The 22167-nt window shown below is 40.0% G+C and overlaps 1 protein-coding gene across 1 annotated transcript; it reads left to right on the top strand.

The window, feature by feature from the left end:
* Nucleotides 1-5867: 5867 nt before the first annotated feature.
* PEX2 (peroxisomal biogenesis factor 2) lies at nucleotides 5868-21474 on the top strand. The gene is made up of 2 exons (XM_069220388.1): nucleotides 5868-6002; nucleotides 14326-21474. The coding sequence occupies exon 2, from the start codon at nucleotides 14345-14347 to the stop codon at nucleotides 15263-15265; it is 921 nt and encodes a 306-aa protein (XP_069076489.1). The 5' UTR covers nucleotides 5868-6002; nucleotides 14326-14344; the 3' UTR covers nucleotides 15266-21474.
* The last annotated feature ends 693 nt before the right edge of the window (nucleotides 21475-22167 follow it).

The following is a 22167-nucleotide window of genomic DNA, read 5'->3' as shown; positions in this document are numbered from 1 at the left end:
GACGTCTTGAGGCCTAGTAATTTAGTCCTTTATTAAGTTATCCATGGTTACAGTATAACAATGCTTAGAATCATAGTCTAGTAAATGTCAATGTGATATAATCTTGATATTGTGTGTTTTAACCTTTTGTTTCCTACAGGTCTCCTTCCCAGCTGTTCCCATCCTTAATTCTAGGCATTGTTGTTCCTGTATTCCTAATAATAGTAAAGAAATTTGAGGCTTAGGGCCAGATGTATCAAACAATTTTGCATTCGCAAACGGTGCGAATCGCAAAATTCGGCCATTTGGGAATGCAAAAATGCCTTTCAAGGTGTATGAAAGGCATTTGCAATGCAATTTCAAGGAATCGCTAAAATAGTGATTCCCTGAAACTGCAACTCCATTTAGAGAATCGCAAATTGCGATTCTCTAAATAGGAAATCGCAAATAGGGAATTCCTATTTGCAATTTCCAAATCACATATATCAAGCATTTCCTAAATGTGAATTGGGCATTTAGGAAATGCAATTACCTCCAAATCCAAGTTGGTGCTAAGCATGTGCAGTTTATAAGAATGCATTGTAAATGCATTTTTTAAAATGACATGTATTACACACATGCACCTTGGGCATGTGTGTGCTTCTAATGTCCACAAATATTTTTTTGGGGTGCATCAAAGGGGGCCTTAGGCCCCCAGCACCCTGGGGTTCGCATTACCTAATTTGCGAATTCCTTACAGGAATTCGCAAATTAGGTAATGAAAAACTATTCACACCTATGGCCCTACAGGCCCATAGGGATGAATGGAGTCCCATTCCCTAATTGCGATTCGGTAATAGCGATTGCGAATTTTATGAAATCGCTATTACCGAATCACAATTTTCATACATCCAATTTTGCACTTCTTAAAAAGTGATTTCTTAAAATTCGCTATTTAAGAAATGCAAACCGGGAGCTTGATACATCTGGCCCTTTATTACTAATCTGACTAAAGTAAGTGCTGATTTGAAAGAATTGACAGAACCAGGTGTTTGGGAAAAGATTAGCAAATGTTTTGCATCTATGGAAAATTGGCTCTGTAACATTTGGAATGGGGTACTATTGAAAATCTTGCAAGGGATATTAATTATTGTGGGTTGGCTAATTGGAATATGGGGATTGTGTAAATTATGCAAAAGAATTAAATTGGAAAGGTCAAAGAATAATCAGAGGAGGAAAGAAAATCAAATGGAAAAATTGTACAGGGAGAATTCAAAAAGGGAAGAAAAGTATGAGGGGATCGAATTGACAGAATTTTTGTTGATGCAGAAATTTGTGGGTAGTAGTGTGATGACACATTTAGTCATCAGAGGAGGGATTGCTAGCGCAGGTGTTTTAATAACAATTATTAATGAGTGTTCATGTATTCTGAATAATGGATTTAAGTAGAAAATATAATAACGTAGAAAAATAATGCATGCATTTGAAAATGTGATTATGATGAATGGCCGCCAATATTCACAAAGTGTACTTATTAATAGTCTAATACTATGAAAAGTTGAATATATGTTTGACTAATGTAGTAATATGTCATATTAAAGGTTATGCATTATGTATTAGCTTTATTAATTTTAGGCCTTAATTTAGCGAGGGTCTTGGCCTGTTTGCCAGGCCTCATGTCAAGTATATTTCTTAACGTTTAATAAATGGCTGTCCTAGAGAGTTAAACTGTGATTTTCCATTGTATTGTTTAAATGTGCTCATAGCTGAAATCCTTTTCTCATGAGAACCGACTGCTAGAAGATGCTGTTCTTTCTAATGTAACATTTTGTGTGTAATTTGTGTGAGACTGACTTTCTCAGGAGGAGAACAATGAAGACACTGACTGGAGTACCTGATGAGCCTGATGATGAGGACGTTGCAGGACAACTAATCAACAACATGTGAACAGAGTAATACTAGAATTAATAGATTTAGAGTTTTAGTTTATTGGACAAAGTGTGAACATGTGATCCCTTGACCAATAGAGATTTGGAAAATAGTTTTAGTGACTTTAATTTAACAAGACTGCACTGAGGTAAGACAGGTTAATTGCCCATTTTCTTGCTGGCCGAAAGTTCAATATTTTCTTGTGCGTCTTGACAAGAGACATGCTTAACTTTATTGCTTAAAGACTTTGCATTTTCTGACCTTTGGTGCTGAATCCTGATGCCTTGCTGATAGACTGATGTCCTGAGGACGTAGACTGACTCAGCTTGCTGATCCACATTGAGGATAGGTATTATGAATTAGAATGTTGATTATCATGCATATTTGCTTTTTCTTCCTAGGTACCAACTGCACTGTTTTGATACAGCCATAGTTAGATGTTTTTTCAAATTTGTGTTGCTAAATTGTTTTGCATGAAACCCAATATGCTGATGCTAATCTGGTGTTAGTTAAGGATCCTCACTAATGAAATTCTGCTAAGAGGGAATAATGCTTGATGAATTTCTCTGCTGAACTAGAATGTACGTGATCACATCGACGCAGTTGACCTTGTTATTAATTTGCACCATAACCTTAGAATGTGTCGTAGTCCAAGCTTTGATTAAATTGCATTTCTTCTGCCGCTTTGAACAGCTAGTATTTTTTCTGTATGTGTTTCATTTGATTTTGAGATTAATCTACATGACCGTAGTATTGTTAATATAGGGAAATAAATATTATCACTTTTACTAAAAGGTGAGGTTATTCATGACTGAAAGGTTATGGTGCGTGACAATTACTGACTCTATTGATTGTTAATGTTATTCATTGTTGTTGATTCTTGATATTGTGTATTGGTTATTGATTATTGATCTGCATGTACTAGAATTATGGTGGGAACATCTTAATTGTGAGTCCAAAGGTACATTGACCTATTCGCATCCCCTTGTAAGTTTACTTATTAAGGTCAGACGCACTAATAACCTTACTCTCATAATTTCCCTGGTACAACAGGACCAATTGTAACAGGTACTGTTAATGTTTCTGGACTTGATTGAACATTCTGATTTCTAGAGTAAATCATTCCAGAAATCTGACCTGACAGCATTGAAGAATTTGACTGTGATATTGTTACAGGTGTATACCTCGGCATTGTCTGAACTTGCCCTGGATTCATTGAACTAGGTATAGACTACACCTGAACCATCTTTAGTTTCTGATAAATATGTGGTATCTGTGATGATTGCACCACTGGTACTGTCATGCTCGGTGCAGAACTTACAACAGGAATTGTAGGCTAGACTGCAGGTAACCCAAGCTGAATCATAGGTGTCTGAGTTACAGTAATAGTAGGAATGTTAGTAGTGACCTATACTTGACTTTGTGTTACTACAACTGGTACTGTTGCACTTGGACCAGTACTAGTACCTGGAATTGTCTTTTGTGCTGCATATGGAGGAGGAAGACTTCTCAGTACCTGGATTATAAATTCATCATCATCCGAGTCCTTATTCTTTTTTCTTTGTCTTTTGCCTGACACTGCTCTGTTTCTCTTGTGTATTTGCAAGAAACATATCAATTCATATCAATTCATATCAATTCAGTTTGTAATTCAGTTTCAGTTCTGCAAACATTTCTGCTAATTGTCCCACCTTGCCTCTAATTATGTTTTTTCAACTTTTTTCATTTGCCTCTCAAATTTTAATTTCTCTTGCTGTCTGGCCACTAATTCCCAAATGGCTAAAGCTTCAAATTGTGCTGGTCTCGGAGGAGAGTGCAATTAGTAACGCACACGCCTCAAATTTTCTAAAATTCTCATGTTGAAAGTTCGATAGCCAGGAAACGCTAAACTCCCTTCCTTCTCTGCAATCAAAACAGGATATAAATCAATCCCAAAATACTTTTCAGAAGTACCTGTTCTTCATTTTCTCCATTCACAATTGTCTCAACTTCTCTGCTCCTGGTCACCAGTTTCCGCAGTAGAATACAATTGTTGCAGGTTATACATGAGCACTGAAGACTACTATTCCTGGGTACACATTATCTCATCCCAGGAAGACAGACAAATGTTACAACAGAAGAACATAGCTTTTCCATAGTCAGCAAGTCACACAGGATGCTTAGAGAAACATCATTTTGCAGAGTTAACACTTTTAAAACATTGCCTCTGGAAAATTACTAAAACATGAGACCTTTTTAAAATCAATGCTACAATATGAAGAATAAAACAGTTCATAATATTTAAACTATTAATCCTTTTAGTACATATAATTTTCATTTTTTCAGTATATTTAATTATTATTAAACACAATACTTTTTCTTTAGACATTATTTTCTCATGTTTGTACATTTTGGTTTTGGTGTCCACCATATCAGCTACACGTTTTTATTTATGAATACACAATTTCAAATAGGCCTTTTAATATATATTATTTCACACTATATGTGACATACTATTTATTAATAATATTTGAGCTCCAACATTCCCCATCCACACCACCCCCTGTTGCCCATTTGCTTCCCCATCCCTTCCCACCCTCTGTTGTGTACTCGCTTCGCTATCCTTGCGCACCCTAAATTGTCGTGAGGTTCTCTCCACGCCTTTCGGTGTCCATCCGCTTCCCCATTTCCTGCCCTCTGTGAGTGTCCCCATTGTCTTTTGCTTGTCCTTCGCTCTTCCAGCTAGCATCCTTCTGTCCAGTCCTCCCTCCATGTACCCTTGTTTCCTACCCTCTCCCCACCTCGAAACCACTCCCCCATTTTTATTTTTGGAGAAAAGGGCATTTTCGATATATCAAAAAGCACATTTGTGCTATATTAAAAAAGTGCATTTTGTGCAACCTGTTATTTCCTAATCCATCACAGTAAATAAAAAGAAAACATGCTCACCTCACTTTGTAGGAGCACGCATCCCTGTCGTAGCACTTTTTAACGTTATTTTCTGTCATGGTGTACAGCAGCCGAGCTGCCAAAGCCAATAGGTCTTATATGTGAGAGCGATTTGGCACTATATCAAAAAAGCACAATGGTACTATATTAAAAAAATTGCACTTTGCGCAACTTTATATTTACTAATCCATCTTGGTAAATAAAAATAAAAAATGCTCGCCTCATTTTGTAGGAAAGCTAATCTTTATCATAACACTTTTTAAAATTATTTTCAGCCATAGTGCACTGCAGCTTCCCTGTTGTACAGCATGGATCAAAAATGACGAGATTTACTGGCATTGCCTATGCTTGTTTCAATTATATTCGTGGAAATTCAGCAGCTAAAGATCATGTGTATTTTAATTAATAAGGAATTATAGTCCCGTCAGGTTTCACAGGTCAATTCCTAAACTGCTGCCCCAGTCCAGATTTTTGTTCTTTGAATTCTGGGACCTGAAGTATTGTTTATTCCATTATGAAAACAGGACCATAAGTACCAGAATTCAACTAAAACACCTGTCCCGGAGAACTTATAATGCTTAGACCTAGGTGGTTTGGAAGCTAGAGTTCAACAGTGAAACATTTTTGTAAACATATTCCTTGTAATTTTTCGTTTGATATTTAAACCTATCTATTGAACTGCAACTCGTATTTCAGTTTATAATCTTTCATTGTTGCATAATTTAGACACTCCTGCAGCTGCTGCCTAGTTTAGTTCTCCGTCGTTGCATAATTCCTAGCCTCAGATACTACTAGTATACGTGAATGGTATATTAAAACTGAACGCATTTCTACTGAAGACAGGGGCTAAAATCGCAGTCCGAAAAGACTTGAAATATTTCCTTTTGAACACAAAAATCTAGAAATGTAACGCTGGTATATCCAGCAGCAAAAAGGTAATTGGGGACACGTTCTAGTAGGTTAGCAGGCTAGTTGCAGTTTGGTGATTATACTTGTGCCGCTGATTGCACGTTAGTCCCCTTTCTATTTCCCTGTTCCTAAACCGGAAGTTCGTGAAATTATATCGGAAGCTGCTCCTGCGCACGGGGCTGCAGGGACAGTGGGGACTCGGAGGCAGCAGCTGTGCTGTATGGACTGCAGATTCGTTGCAGTGTTCCTTGGAGTAGGGAAGGAGGCAGACGTATCTAGTCAGTATTTTTTTTTTTTTTTAGTACGGTGTGATTTCCTGCCTTTTTTTTTCCTCCTTGGAGGCTCGGCATATAACTCCTGGGACAGATTTAAGAAGCGGGGGCCCTCCTGTCTAAAACATGTATAACTTGAGCCTATTCCCTACAGTAAATGCGACCCTGTTTTGGGAGCGGTGGGACCAGGACCCCATTTCGCTTGTGGGGTTGTTTTAATAATGAATTTTGTGCGCCGTCTGGATTAGGATTTCTAGAAATTTCACTGAGACTTGTGTGAGACCGCAGTGAATGTAGGGCTCTATAAACGTGAGTGGTAGGTGTGGAAAGTCCACCCAGGCTTGGGTGAATATAGGCTTTTTTTTTTAAAGAGCTGACCAGTGCTTGCTTCTGTTACCCGTACGTAATTTAAAAGTCATAGGGTCAAAATCAGGCTAGTACACACAATGCGCTTGCCTGCTTATTATCTTCAGCGCAACAGGACTTCTGCTAGGATAGAATGTGCTGTCAAAAATGGCTATCAACACAAGTGCGTATGCTAAAAATGTGCGTTGGTGAATATATGAGTTTATGGGAGAGGCTCTGACCAAACCAGAGAACATATAATAACTCTGGACTTTGTACACATTGGTTTTATGCGCATGTCAGGACACAGTGCCACTACAAACGCGCACTAGTAACGTCTGTGGTGTTGTCTTATACAATACAGAAGTGTGTGCATGCTATGGTGATACTGGGCAGCACCTACACTACGGAGATCATGTCTGTGTGCACGAGGATGTATCTTTGCAAAAATGTTCACACATCTGTGCGCAGACTTACGTTACAATGACGGTATTTGGTGCATACTTGTGAAGGAATGGACATTTCTAGTGTCTTTTTTGTGAGTACCCTATGTGCAGTGCTTTAAATGGACCGGTACTGAGTACCGGCACTTTTTTTTATTTTGAGAGGGAGAGTACCGGCACATCTCAAGAAAAACGTAATACTTTTAATTGGAGAGTACCGGCACTTCGGGGAAACAAGCAGGTACTCTGGCATAGAGTACCTGCACTTTAATTTTTCAATTTAAAGCACTGCCTATGTGTATATATCCAGTAGAGTGCATGTGTTTGTTGCGATGTAAGTTTTCATCTATATGGCGCACACACTCGAAAATGGTGTACCCTTAGGTGCTTTGGGCATTTCCATGTTTGAAGTTAGAGCTACTGAAAGGCGCTGGATCGTGAGCATTGGAGATTAAGGGTGGACATTTTACACCACTAGAGTTCTGATGTAAGTGTCCATATTTTGTGAGTGCTGTGTTGATGTGCGTTTTCTAATGTTGTAGGTCTCCTTAGACCTTTGATCTTGGTGATTCGGTGAGTTTTTTTTTCTTCAGTATTATAAATCTATGAATGTTTGAAGTTGTGAAGTGCCCTTGAGTGTTAAGTGTTGTGACGGACTAGTCTTGCATGTGCTTACAGTTTATTATTCTGATGCAATGAGAATTTGAACGTCTGTTTGTTTTTTAGGGGGAGTTTTGTTCGAATGCTGCAAGTGCTCTGAGTGTCTTAGTGGTGAACGACTGCCCTGCCCCCCTTCCCGGTCACACTCCTACTATTTTAGGGTCCATATTCTGATGCATGCGTCTACTCACTACTTATGGCCTCACATATTACATCTCTTGTGACTCGTTAAGTTATAACATTGATGAAATTGCTGATGACATCTCAAATTACTTCACTGATGACACCTATGATGACATCATAATAATGATTGTGACAGTTTGCTATACACTTTTCATACTAGAAGGTATTCAGCTAGCTATACCTTAGACACTGTTTTTTATTACCTTTGTAATGCTCATGAGAATAATAATATGCAACATGCTGGACATCAAACATCTGTGAAGTTACCCACATACAGCAGATATTATATCTTTCCTTTTTTAATCTGTATTGAGGTGCATAAGTAACGTAACTTACCTATGGACATTAATGCGTTCAGCAATATATTAAGCCTTGAAAACCGATCGAAACAGTATTTGGTTGTTATTTACCTTAATGAGATGTACATGTTAAATACCTCATCTCATATTCAGTTCTGTAAAACGTATATAGCGCCTGACTACACGTAAGCCTCCGAGCGCTGAGCAGTCAACAGTGCAGCGAGGACCATAAGCCGGGGGACTAATGTGTAAAAAAAACAGATTTTCAAAGCCTTACGAAAGATACATTTGTTGGTCATGTCCCACAATTCAATTAGAAGGTGCTCCGTAGTTTTGGGGCAAGGTGAGGGGGGGGAAAAAACGTCTGCCCCAGAAGGATTTCTTGAACTTGGGGACCTGAAGCAAAAGAGCTGTAGAAGATCTTAGTGGCCTCCCAGGCGAATAGGGGGTGCCTAATGGGCCTAATAGTGAAGGACCTTTCCTATGAATTGCACCCGTTGCTTCATGGGAAGCCAAAAAAGCTCTTTCGAGGCACTGTTCATTGATGAATGCCTAGGGAGGTTCATGAGGAGGTGAGCCGCGGCATTTTGGGTGACCTGTAATCTTAGTCACACATTGAGAGAAACCATGATACAGGGCATTCCTCAGTCGATCCTGGAGTTAACGAGGGCCGGGATGATAAGTCTTCTTGCCAAAAAAGGAAGAAGATTCAATACTTTTCTTAGTAGTCTTAATATCCCAAAACAGTTGGCAGCAAAATACTTCACCTGGAGTACTATAGTGAGGCTAGTTAAGCCACAAAGCAGGACTCTTTATCACAGGCTTTGAACAGGGTACATTCTCAAGATGGGCAGGGGGAAAACTAAAACAGGTTGTTACCCAGTGTCATCACCTCAGTTTTGTCTTCGTTCAGTTTGAGTTTGCAGTTGGCCATCCATTTGGCTACTTCCTGGAGACCGGGAGAAAGACTTGGGTGGGAAGAGCTGGTAGTATTAGAGATTGATATCACTAGCTGAGTATTATCAGCATATGAGACTACTGAAAGCCCATAGGAGCGAACAATCTCTGCTAAGGGGCACATATAAATGTTAGAGAGTGGGGCTCAGGGAAGATCCCTGAGACACCCCACAGCTCATGTGGTCAAGGACCTGAAAGGTGCAGCTCTCAAGAAAGGAGCCATTCTAAAGCACAGCTTCCAATACCAAATTGCGCTATGCAGCACAAAGCGTGGCATGATCAACCATGTCGAAGGCCTTGCTCAGATCTAAAAGAATGATTGAGGCTGAACCTCCTTGATCTAACAGATATCTAGCTTTCTCCATTACTGCCAGTAGAGCAGTTTCTGTACTATGCTGTGGTCGAAACCCCGTACGAGTAGGGTGGAAGATCTGGTTGAATTCCAGAAAGGTGATATAGAATTTTAAGGTAACAGCTTAATATCAGGGCTCGAAAAATCTGCTCAACCACTTGCTATGTTTAATTGGCGAGTCACAATTGAACAGGTCAAACTATTTGTGAGTCATAATTGATCAGGCCTGTTTTTAGGACTTTCTTGCCCCTTCTGGCAAAGAACAGGTGGTCTGTTCAGTCAGAAAGCAGAGGGGCAATAAAATATGTTTATACATCTTGTTCTTATGTCACATTTGCTCTGTGTTCACAGACAGAGGTCAAAAGTCAGTTTGTCTTAACAATTAATTTTCCTTCTGAATGCAGAGTTCCAGGACTTTTTAAGGTGAACTATGTGACCTGCTGTTTAGAATAGAATATAAATTAAATGATAGTGTGTCTGGTTTTCCCTAACACACAACATTTAAATGACTAGCTCAACTGTACAAACATTTCAAAATATATTTCAGTAGTTGGTTTTGTATTTCTGTGTGATGAAAAACATTTTAATAGGATGAAAACAAATCAGAATTCTTTAGGTGTTGGTGTGCAAAGGATATGTTTTCTGAAACCCAATTTTCACAGATTGCTAATACACTATATAGTTTTATCAGTAAATCTGCAAGTTAATGGAAATATTTTTGGACATTTCTTGGGAATTTACTGTGTGTAGATTGCAATATGCAATGACATCATGGTTTAGTAATATATTTATTAGAAGTGAGTGTTTAAACGTAAACTGAGAAATATTCCTTCCCTGGTGACCATGCTGTTGAAAACTAAAAGCAAGTCATGGGTCATGTGTTCCCTAAATGTGGGCTAGATTCTTGTGATGCATGCAGCAAACTTTAGAGTCTACTTATTCAAATGAAATATTTTTTTTTTGTACTGCAGAAATGCTGAGCTCACATATTTGAAGGTGCAGTCATATGTGTGAATGAAGATAATGGCGACTCTGCAACCAGTTTGCCTAGGATCACACAATTTGAGACCTATTTACGGGTCAAGTACATTACAGTTAGGTCGAGTAGATTATTTAAGTTACTCGACTTGCAGGCCTAGTAACATTTTTATGATTTTTTATTTTTTTTAGGCCTCCATATGTATGCATTAGCCACTCATACGACAGCTACAGCCAGGCCCTCTACAGAACCCTCAGTAGTTTGCAAAAATTCACTACATATTTTCTTAAAATGAGCAGAATTGGGCACACCAGTAGAACAAGGGTTACAATGATTCTACAAGTTAAACTGTTTTGAGTCATCCACAACCTCCGAACCCACCAAATAGCACTCACCAGAACCACTTGATCTTATTCATCTTTGAAGACCCTTAGCCACACACTTAATCCGCTACTCGCAGTGCCACTCATAATTTTCTTGCAATTTGCCACTAAAAACTCATTTTCCACTCTATTTTGCCCACAGCAACTTCTAACTCAACCAGCTTTTTGCAGCGTAACTCTGCAATGTCACTTACTCACACATTCACATAATTCACTCACCATCGACTCGTCATCCCTCAATTGTAATACCGTTCCCATATTTCACAATATAACTCGCCCATTTACTCATGTTCTTCACCAAGCCGTCAAACTCACTTGACCTCCCGCTCAGCCATTCACATACTTATGCTACAACTTATCCTTTGATAGCGCCACTTGCATAACTCATAACATTCATCATGTATTTCACCTGTTCACAATATAACTTGCCCCTGCAACCATTCATTTACTCATTATAGCACTTTGCCTCTCAGCATACCACTTGGGCTCACACAACACCACTAAGCCACCTGCAACATTTCTGAGTGGCACTCATCACCACAAACTAATAGCACAATCCACAATACTTAATTGTTTACGCCAGTCTCTCACCGTCACTCACATATACCTCTCAGTTGCAGCATCACTCATCCATGCCACCACCCATTCACTCTTAAACACACAGCACACCACACTTTCAGCCACCTGTAACACTGGTCTTTCGGGGGAGCGGGTGGAAGCAACCACACAACCTGCACACTCCATGCAACTGACAAACCCATTGCTCACTCATAAGTTGTAAACCGAACGTACTATAAACACAATTCACTGTCATATAAGCACAATATATGTTGACCAGACTACAACAGACTAATCCCCACAGTACTTGGGCTCTGATTGCAATGACCTGCCGCTGTCATAATTTGGCCATTCACAGAACCGTTTTGACCACATCACTCATTCCCAGTCACTTCCACTTACCTGCAGCAGTTATATTATTAAGCTTTTAGCACTTGTCAGCTACATACTTTAAAACAGATCCAAATACCATCTTATAAAACCACTTTGCTTCAGTCACTTTGCACATTTACCCCCAGCTATTCTGCAACACCAGTTATACTACCACCCACAAACAGCACTTATTAAACCATATTCTTCTTTAATGCAAACGATCACCAGCAGTCAACAAATTCACCCATTTGCTCTCACATTGAACTCTCCCTCAGCCATTTTAACAACCGTTCATCAACATAACCAGTCACTCATGTTGTTCAGTTATGTCTCACCCACAGCTGTTTTCATCCTTGCACAGCATAAACTGCCAGTCGCATCTATCACACTGCAAACATATGATCGCACAGAACATTAACCTCAGCTATTTTCACCACCTCCGCTATTTGCACCACATCATTTTGTGGCCATTTTCCACAACACACTCAACCCCCTCTCTTATCATTCAGTGTTACTTGTACAACTTACTGGTACCTGTATTATCCACGCCATTCACCTTCTCAATTGATCCTGATCATTAGTCACATGATTAAGGAATAACTCATCGTTCACTTAAAACACAACTCTCCTCTATAATCTACGTGCCTATACTCTTACACCATCTAATCATTTATAGCCATTTACATCTCACACTAACACTTGCACACAGCACACCCACCATATATTGCAGCATCACTTGTTCCCCTCCCCACTGATGACCACTTGTCAAAGATTACACTGATGCTTACTCACTCCTCTCTGCATCCAGCCACACTAACTAATAACTCAAAATACCACACACAAAAATACTTCTTTCCCCACTTTTGTGATACTGTGCCACTTAAAACAGTATTTATTCAAGCTACTTTTCATCAGTTTCTAGTAAGCACTCCATCACAACACCAACAGCCAACCACTTGCATTAACATTTATAGTAACCCTCAAACCAGCCACCCTTCAGCAGCTTGGCTGCTCACAATATTACATAGAAGCCCAATTACAGGCCTCAACCACAGTTCATCACAAAATGCTTGTCTAACAGTAACACTTACCTTAATCCCCTCAACACACATTCTCCACTTATTGCATTATCACAAACACTTATAATTGCAGATTTATACCTGCCTACTACTACTACTACTACTCCCCCTCCTCCACTTCCTCCTCAGAAGGAGCCATAGACCAAAATTTCAGTCAAGGGGAGGCAAACTCAAAAGAAATGGCCTAGTGGCAACCCCCTACTCTTTCAGCACACCTATTTGGCTGCCAGGGACCAAACAGTAAAGATCTGTTGTTAGAGCTTTCTGATGACGTCACCAGATAACTACAGGAATTGACCAAGTGAAGTCATTGAATCTTTTCAAAATGACTCCAGGAAGCTATTCCTTTTTGATTGTGACAGCCTTCACTCCGCATCTTGTGAACCCTGGCAATTCTTCCTGTGCTGGGAAAGTAGATAAAGATGTCTGGTGAGAAGAGCAGTGCTGTTCTTGGACAAGGTTTGTATGTGTAAAATTGTCAAAAATAAAATGCGAACTCTTCCTTTCCCCTCATGCACCATTCGCATGGTCCACGAATTAAGGAAAATACATTGACCTTTTATGTTAGGTATACCCATCCAGCAGCTGAACTGTGGAACCAGAAAACATGGGCACAATCTCTGCTGCCTCTCGTTCCCAAACTGTATGGTCCTCAACAAATATTTTATTTCACTGGGGTTCCTTTTTCTTCATTATCACATATGAGGGCACCTTCAAAAATGTGCATTGAGGATGTGCATTGTACAAAAACCTCTGTTGTGTTTGATTTAATAGTCTTTAATTGTGCTCCAATTATAAGACGACATTAGACCTCATGTAGGGTTCGGTTCTCTAATGACAATTCCATCAGGATGGGGATAGGAACATTTCTGAGTTCATGTTTAAAAGCTCCCACCCTTAATAATTACTTGTCTGTGCAGCGATATAATTTGATATACTAAGGTCAGTTGGTGTGTTAAAGAAATACACTTTTTGGGATTTTAAAGATCACTTGTATGCTAAAATGACTTTGTTGCATGATATACATGCCACGTATTTTCAAAGATTGGCTTGTGCACAGGCTTTTAGAGCCAAAGCTGATGCTTGTTGGCTCACCCACCTCGAATTCATCGTAACATTTCAGTATCTTGAGGCCCACGCAATGTTGCACTCTTAAAAAAAAAAAAAAAAAAAAAAAAATAATAATAATCCCCCCAGCAATAAGTGGGTTAGTACAGGTGTAGCAGTAATTGCAGGAAGTCGGCAAGTAAGAGTATTTTGCACTTAATATAGGTGAATGCTTTGAGTGGGATTAGCCCGTTTCCTGGTTTGGTATAAATATGTTAACACTTTCCTTCTTAGTAACCAGATCCTCCCCAAAGGTGTTCTTACTGTTTATTTTTAGACTTTAATGAGAAGGAAGAGATGCTTTGTCATGAGCTGTTTAGTGTTGTGCTTTATAAAAGGCCAAGATTTTATGTTTTTCAGGTCTTTCTGATAACATTATGGTCCGAGGGGCAAAAGTTTATTAGAGGCATTCCATTGCTGCAGGAAATATGGACATGCCTGATCAGATGGATCATTTTAACACTTTGGGAACAGCAACACTTGATTTTTGCAATTTTAATGAAGTGTGTATAGGGTTTTATTTTAACATTTATTTTGCAAATAAGCGTACATCTGAAATTATTTTGAAAAGCAGAAACCCACAGTAATGTTTTCCAATTATTTTTCCTGCAGGACCATAGTTGAGAACACCATGGCTTCCAAAGTAATGCATTCAGAAGACATCAACCCTGTGCTCAGAATAAGTCAGTTGGATGCTCTTGAACTCAACAAAGCTCTGGAGCAGCTAGTTTGGTCCCAGTTCACTCAGTGTTTTCATGGGTTTAAACCAGGCTTACTAGCCCGCATTGAGCCTGAATTAAAAGCATTTTTATGGATTTTCCTATGGAGATTCACAGTCTACTCCAAGAATGCTACTGTGGGACAGACCATTATGGATATCAAGTACAGAAATAATCTATCCCAAATCGAGAAGTATCAGCCTTTGAATAAACAGCAGAAATTATGGTATCTGATTTGCACTGTAGGAGGACGATGGTTGGAAGAAAGATCTTATGATTTGTTCAGTAACCACCCATTTGGATCGACCTTCAGCAAAACCAAACATATTGTTAGTTTTACAGCAGGGCTTCTTAAGCTAAGTGGGCTGCTGAACTTCTTGGTTTTCCTTCAGAATGGAAAGTTTGCAACACTGACAGAGCGACTTCTGGGGATAAGGTCTGTTTTCTGTAGGCCTCAGAGTGTCCGTCAAGTAGGCTTTGAATACATGAACAGAGAACTTTTATGGCACGGTTTTGCTGAATTTCTTATTTTTCTCTTACCTCTCATTAATTTTCAAAGGCTCAAAGCAAGATTATTTTCTTGCTTCAAGCCTAGTCTGAGTGCTACTACTAATTCTGAATCAGTGTCTGTGCATAGTAAAGAATGCTCTCTTTGCGGTGAGTGGCCCACCATGCCGCATACAATAGGCTGTGCACATGTATTCTGTTATTATTGTGTTAAAAGTAACTATTTGTTTGACATGTACTTCACATGTCCTAAATGTGGATGTGAAGTGCAGAGTCTTCAGCCCGTAGAATTTAAGATTAACCTAAGTGAAATTCAGCCACTGTAAAGATTCCTATTTACAAGGATTGTGTGGTTTGGGTTAAACAGAATGTAGAATGTTAAGAATTACTCGTACTTAACATTAAAATTTGGCAATAAGCTTTGCACTTAAATGCGTTTTTATATACAGTAAACGTTTAATCTTTATTTTACTGAATGTTTTATTTCAGATTGTAATGCCGTTTGTGGGAAAACAAATGATATTTATTAGGATGTCTTAATCCTTTTCCAATTGCTGTGCAATGTGCTTGGATAGATAATATATATTTTTATAATAATATGGTTTGCTCTGTTCCCCGGTTCTAGACTTTTAGGTGACAAGTTCAGACAAAGGCCCTAGTTCAGAACATACATGCAAAAAGCTGAAACAAGCATTCATTTGAGACTTACGAGTGAATCATAACAATTAACACTTATTCTTACATGGAAATCATGTATGTATAAACCTTTGATCCTGGTTCGCAAAACAAATGCAGACATCACTGCACTGGAGGTTTCTAGCTATAACACAACATTTCCTAGATATCTTAACAGGAAGTTCCAATTCTATTAACGTCATGGAGGCAAGGTTTAGGCTTCAGCTTTCTCCACTTTTATTTTCACTTTATTTCCAGCAGCCATTAACATCAGGATGATTCAACAAAAACACTACATTTCCCATGAATCCTTGGGGAGAAGGGAGAAAACAGTTAATCCAGTCAGAGCAGTGTAAACTCATATAACAATCATAGAAGACTGTCTCTCTTCCGCTTTCTTTTTGCAAATACAGCCGTTTTCTATGAGATCATTCCTGTTTACTGGAGTCTGTCCCTAATGAAAAAATCAAAATATAAGCTGTTTGGATTTATATGATGAGAACTTACACAATTCAAAACAATTATTTAAAGAGATCTAATCATATACCGTCATAACAAACTTTCCTATGCATATTTACATTAATGGAAATAATCTAGACATAATGAAATATCATATCCCATCAGGTAGGCATGTTAACTTTGTTAGAGGAAAAAGGGGTGGGCTAATCCTAGCCTCCTTTTCCTTAATAGAATTGTAACTTTACGTTACAATAGCTAGGAAACTTTTAGTTCCATGTCAGAACCCAGAGGCAAGGAGTAGGATAATTTAAAGCGTATCCACTACTAAAGTTTCCAGATTTGTGACTGGTTTGCAAAAAAACCTTTTAAAAGTAGAGTCTGAAAATCAGTCTGCTGCTTTGAGAATGTCATCCAATATAGCACCCAAAGAAAAAGCCATAGAAGCTGTGGCACGCCTCACTGAATGAACTCCAAGCCAGGAAATATCAGAACCAATCTCTTGCTTGGTCCATCTGACCCATCTAGCAATAGTAGAGGAAGCCACCGCTTAGTGAGGTTAAGTAAGAGTGATCAACAGCTGTCGTTTCCATGGAGGACTATTATTGCCTTAACCACACACAATTTTGGAACATCAGGAAACATTAGATATGAGACAATTTTAAAATTACTTTTTGTTCGAGCAATATGAAAAGTAACCCTTTCCGTGGTAAATACCCTACCTGTTAGATCCTGTGCTCTCCCATCCGAAACACTTAAGTAGGAAATGAGGCATAACAAGGTAACCAATTAAAATGACATTCATTTCCTTGATAAGAATTAAGTGGAGGGCCATGGTTTAAACAGGTTGAGAACCTTATTCACATCACACAGCATGGAATACCTGGGTTTGGGTGGCTTGGCAACCTTTATACCCCTTATGGGTTTGGAGACCAAGGAGCGCTCCCCCTCCGGGTGTCCTACCAACATGTGGCCCACCAATTGAAATGTGTTAATTGACCTGTAAGACATACCGTCCCAGGCTAGAGTTGCCATAAAGTTCAAGACGTAGACAACATCTTCCCCCAAGGGATAAAATTGGCCTAGGAGACACAAACTCAGCCATTGAGACCAGGCGGAACAATATATTTTTATTTTTGTTATTTACCAAGGCTCTGGTGAATAACTCAGCAGCCTCTTGTGAAATTCCTGGGACTTTCCAACATTCCCAGTAATCCACCAAGCCATAAGACACATGGAGCTGGCTAGGAATAGATCAGGATTCCCTGGGGATCCTGGGTAAGATTCAGAAATGGAAGTAGATTGATTGGAAAATCCCAAGAAAGTTTAATTCGAGTTCGAAACCAAATGTGAGGTCTCCAAATCGGGGTGATCACCACCAGGTCCTACTTCTGCCTCCAGACCTGTGTGGATAGGCCTCTTTATCATTGGGAATGGTAGCAAAGTGTACCCCAACTCCATGCTCCATTCTAGGAGAACCACATGGGTGAACACTGTTGGAATCCAAAGGCCAACTGCAATACCTATCCTGTTGACAGGTCTATGGAGAAAGGCCCCAATGCTCCTGGATCTGTCAAAACACACTTGAGTAAAGTTTCCATAATCTGGTATCCCTCCAATGGCGGTATTGCCAGTTTGCCACCTGATTGATTTTCCCCAGAAGGTGTTCTGCTGACTCAGATTTAATGTGCTAGGCAGTAGTCCCAGAATGTCCGAAGACCGACATGGTCTTTGACCGTTTCCCTGTGAGACGGTTGACATATCGAACTGGTGCCACATTGCCCATCTTGAGGAGGACACAACACTGTTCATTCGGTCCAGCATTTTACAGTCCAAACCGTTCATGTGCAGAGACTGTTGTGCAGATGGCCATTGTCCTTCTATGGAATATTCTCCGAAACGTGCTCCCCAAGCTGATCTGCTGGCATCCGACAGTCACAAGGTTGGGTTGGGAACCAACCGTTGCTGGGCCGTTCCAGGCTTCCATTTGGGAAATCCACCATTGTAGCTCCTCTCTCTGTTTTGCAGACAGAGGAATGCACTGAGAGTAGGTCAGACCTGGTTGAAGGTGGGAAATCTTGCGATGTTACAACTCCTGATAATGTAGGGGGCTTGGAAAAATAAGTTGGACGGAGGATGAGAGGAGCCCCACGATTCATGCTAGAAGATGCAAAGAAATTCATTGTTTGGACAGAGTTCTCTTCAGCTCATGTCATATCTTGGTCAGTTTGTGTGACAGGAGATCAAGGGTAGCCTTGTCAGAGCCTACAACTAACCACAGGAATTGTAGAGATTGGGAAGGGTAAAGGGAAGACTTCTTATCAACCACAAATTTGAGGGATTCCAGCAGGTGGATAGTCCACTGCAAGTGTTGTCAGACATACTGGGCATTGGCTCATGAGAAGGATATAGTCTAGCTGGGTAAGACACACATCCAAGGCTCTTGTTCGAACGCCGGCTTTAGAGTTTTGGTGAAACACCATGGAGTGGAAAATAGCCAGAAATGGAGAGACCTAAATGTGAATATCGCAGATCCCCTCTGGAACTGTTAAGAAAAAAAAAACACCTGTGAGTGGAACTGTTGAAAAAAAAAAAAAATGTGAGGGGAAAGATGGGAATCGTTAGGTAGGTGTCCCTTAGGTCCAGGTGGACCATCCAATCGCTTACCTGAAAGCGGTCTCTGAGAAGATGAATTCCCTCCAGCTTGAAGAGGTGGTAAACAAGCCATTTGTTGAATTGTCTTAAATTGATAACTGGGCACTGTCCGCCATCCCTCTCTTCCACCAAGAAAAGGTTGCTGAGGAAGCTCGGTGAATGTAAGGTGGTTGGGACATGCGCACCCTTCTCTAAAAGTTGTGCAATCTCCTGTTCTATCCACTTTGATTTCTCCCAAGGAAATGTCCGGGGTTTTGATTTAATAGGTTGATGGAGAACCCCATAGAATTCTGTTTAGAAACCCTTTACAGTTTCAAGGGCCTAAGCGTCGGATGAAAGTCTCCCAAGTATGCAAAAAGTGTGCCAACTTGCCCCCAATTTTGAACCCTTCTGAGTTCTGTACTTTTACCTTGAGAATTGAGGTAGGTGCTGGTACCTCTGTAACCGCCGCTGGCATCCCGACGACATGGGTAGCTTGTCGTTGGGTAGAAATTCCCTATTTTGGATGGGTCTTGCCATTGACCTAGCCGGAAGTGTGTACCTCGAGCGAAGACTTGATGGAACGCACGGTCGGTCGAGTGCCTCCAACCACGACCGGCTGTGGCAAAAACACTGGGAGCAAAGATTCTTTTAATGGAAGACTGGGCCTTGTGTAGGGAAGTGAATGTATTTATGAACTTGCACAGTTCATAGACAAATGAAGCCCCAAAAAGATGTCCTTGGGCAACGGGACTCGCTTCTGAAGTAGATAACTCCCCCAGTTTTGGGTCAATTTAGATCGGGAGCGATCTCCAGCACTCCATTGAAATTGCACAATTGACATTCTCTTCTAAAATTATAGCTCTTTGAGCCCAGTCACAGTGCTTATGGGGAGATTAGGGAGTAAGATGCCTTAGCATCCTACGCCATGTCTAGAATCTTCGCTAAACGTCCTGCTATTTCCAGGAGCCTATCCTGGCATGAATGCCTGCAGCGGTCTATCCCTTTTTTGGGATCCCAGATACATTTTGGCTAGAAAGTGGTTCCTGTGTATCGATCTCAGAGGTAAGAGCCGCTTTACCCTTTAAAGAAGGTCTTGGACATTCAGCTTGGAGACAGCTCCTTGCCTGCTTATCAAGAGGTTTTGCAATCTGCTCGATATATAAGAGGCTACCTTAGGCGCTGGGCACCATTACACAGATTGTGGGTGTAAAAGTTTGTCTGGGTTCAACATGTCAGAGTCAGGGACTAATGGATTAGCATTCACTTGCGGGACATTATCTGATGTCAAGAGTTTGGCGGACGGGTGTCATGGCCTGCTAGAGTCCACATTGCCATCAGAGGCATTTGGGGGGGGGAGGGGAGTCCTCATCTTCTGGGTCACTGGGCAAAGGAGGAGAGGAGGGGCCCTGTGGTGCTAGGGTCCTTAGTCGAATGGGAGGGATTGAGAGTCCATAAACGTCTTTTTAAGGCAAGCAAACACATCTAGATCAACCTCTGCTTTGTTCGAGTGTTTGCGCTTACCCTTTGGGTTGGATGTTGTTGGCTGCCCTGAAGGTTTAGGGGACAGGGACCCAGTAGAGTGTACTGGAGTAATGCTGGAGCAGAGGCGAATGGTTATGATCTTGCACCGCTCTGATTGGATGAACTGTTTTCTTTTTTCCCAAGGATTCATTGGAAATGTGTTTTTGTTGAATCTTCATGATGTTAAAGGCTGCTGCAAATTAAGTGGAAATAAAAGTGGATACAGCTAAATCCTAATCATTGCCTCCGGTTCCTGAGATAAAATTTGCTCAAAAGTATGTTCTGAGGAGGTCTACAAAATCTAAATCATTATGTCCTGGAAAAGTATAAGAAAATAACTTCTAAAACTACATCTAGTCCCTAATGCGTTGCTTTGCAAATTAGATGTGATCAACCACTGTTGATGTTATTAGATATCAACACAAAGTTCCACCTTTTGTGAGTGCTCAGCTCATCCTCAATAACCAGTAACACCCATTTTTAACTCTAACCCTATCTTAATGGCAGTAGAAAATCTGGAAACATTCCTTAGTCATAACCATAATTTGGAGTTAAAAATGTCTTGAATTGTGGTGCTTTCCCGCTTCCAAATTTTCTATTTTGATTTTGTAACTTAGGAACGCAAACAACATTGGGAATGAGGTTGATTGTTACTTTGTACAAGGTAGCATATTATATATGCCAACATTTTAGAGCAGGCTAATGGGAGATGTTAAAATAAAAATAAAATAGGAGAATTCCTCTCCTTCAATATGACAGTGGGAAAAATACAATCTGCCTGAATCAGGTCTATTGGTGTGTATGGTGACAGCGGAAAAAAAAGTTGAAGCCTGTCACATACGCTAATCTCCGCCTCCAAGAATTGAGGACAAAGGGTTAACCTTTGATGTCGAGGGCTATTCTTGGACTGGGAGATTGGAACGTGGGAGACAAACATTTTATTTTTGCCAGTTTTCAAAATTGTTTGAATCTGCTTTTTGTATGGAGGAATCGGGAGGCGGGAGACTAGCCTTGAAATTGGTAGTCTCCCTGGGGAATTAGGAGGGTTGGTATGCATGGCATATTACTCCTAGACTACGTCCACTTAAAAATTGACTGGGTTAAGTCATTTTGTTGAAAGAACAAACTATGTACTGAAACATTATACATGAGTTTCAAAGTTTTACATTTAAGTCATTCTGTGAATAAAGATTTGAGAACTGTAATTTTTCAAAGAATGTGAATAAACTGATCCCACTACTTCCAATTGCATTGTCTTTGATGTTTGTAGCAGACATTTTTGTTTGTAGTTTTCCCCTAAAAAATCTGCAGCTTTTACATATTCTGAGTGTTTAAACGTTTTCCAGCTAAAACCAGCAACAGTGTGTTGAGTATGAAAAATGAAAAACTTTGTCCGAAACGAAACTCCGCTTATACAAGAGACTCCTTTCCAGCCCTGCTTCCTGGCAAGCAATCAGTTGCCTTTGTTTTGGGTAGGTGAATTGGGACTCTCCTCTTCTTAGTAAGGTGCCATCGCTCTACTCATTTGGGAATAGCTGGTGAGCCTCAATTGCTGAAAATATCTGGTCAGGTGCAGAACAAAAGAAACCATTGTTAATTCATACATATTTTTCATAAATCATGACATTATGGTTTAGAAATCTAGTATGTCTTGAGTCATAATGGTGATTACAAGCACATTTTATTGCCTAGTTCTTTAAACAAATTGAGCACTTAAATGATTTTGACACACATGCTATACATAAACATAGTTAATGTTAAGTTGCCTCTGTCAATCCTCCCCAAACCCTGCCCCCTGGAAATGGCTTTTTCCTAATGCCCCTCAACCACAGACAAGCTCAAATTACTCAACCTCAGCTATCTGACAAGACCAGGTCTCTTCAATCCCACATAAATAATGGCTCCTGCTGCATTATGCACATTGCTTGCAAGACCCAGT

This window comes from Pleurodeles waltl, chromosome 2_2 (genome assembly GCF_031143425.1).
Source record: "Pleurodeles waltl isolate 20211129_DDA chromosome 2_2, aPleWal1.hap1.20221129, whole genome shotgun sequence".
In the NCBI taxonomy this organism is placed as follows: domain Eukaryota; kingdom Metazoa; phylum Chordata; class Amphibia; order Caudata; family Salamandridae; genus Pleurodeles; species Pleurodeles waltl.
The sequence above is the reverse complement of the archived record's forward strand: the minus strand, read 5'-3'. Positions and strand labels throughout refer to the sequence as shown.

Coding starts and splice junctions, on each gene's coding strand:
- PEX2 (XM_069220388.1), top strand. CDS start 14,345: ATGGCTTCCAAAGTAATGCATTCAGAAGACATCAACCCTGTGCTCAGA.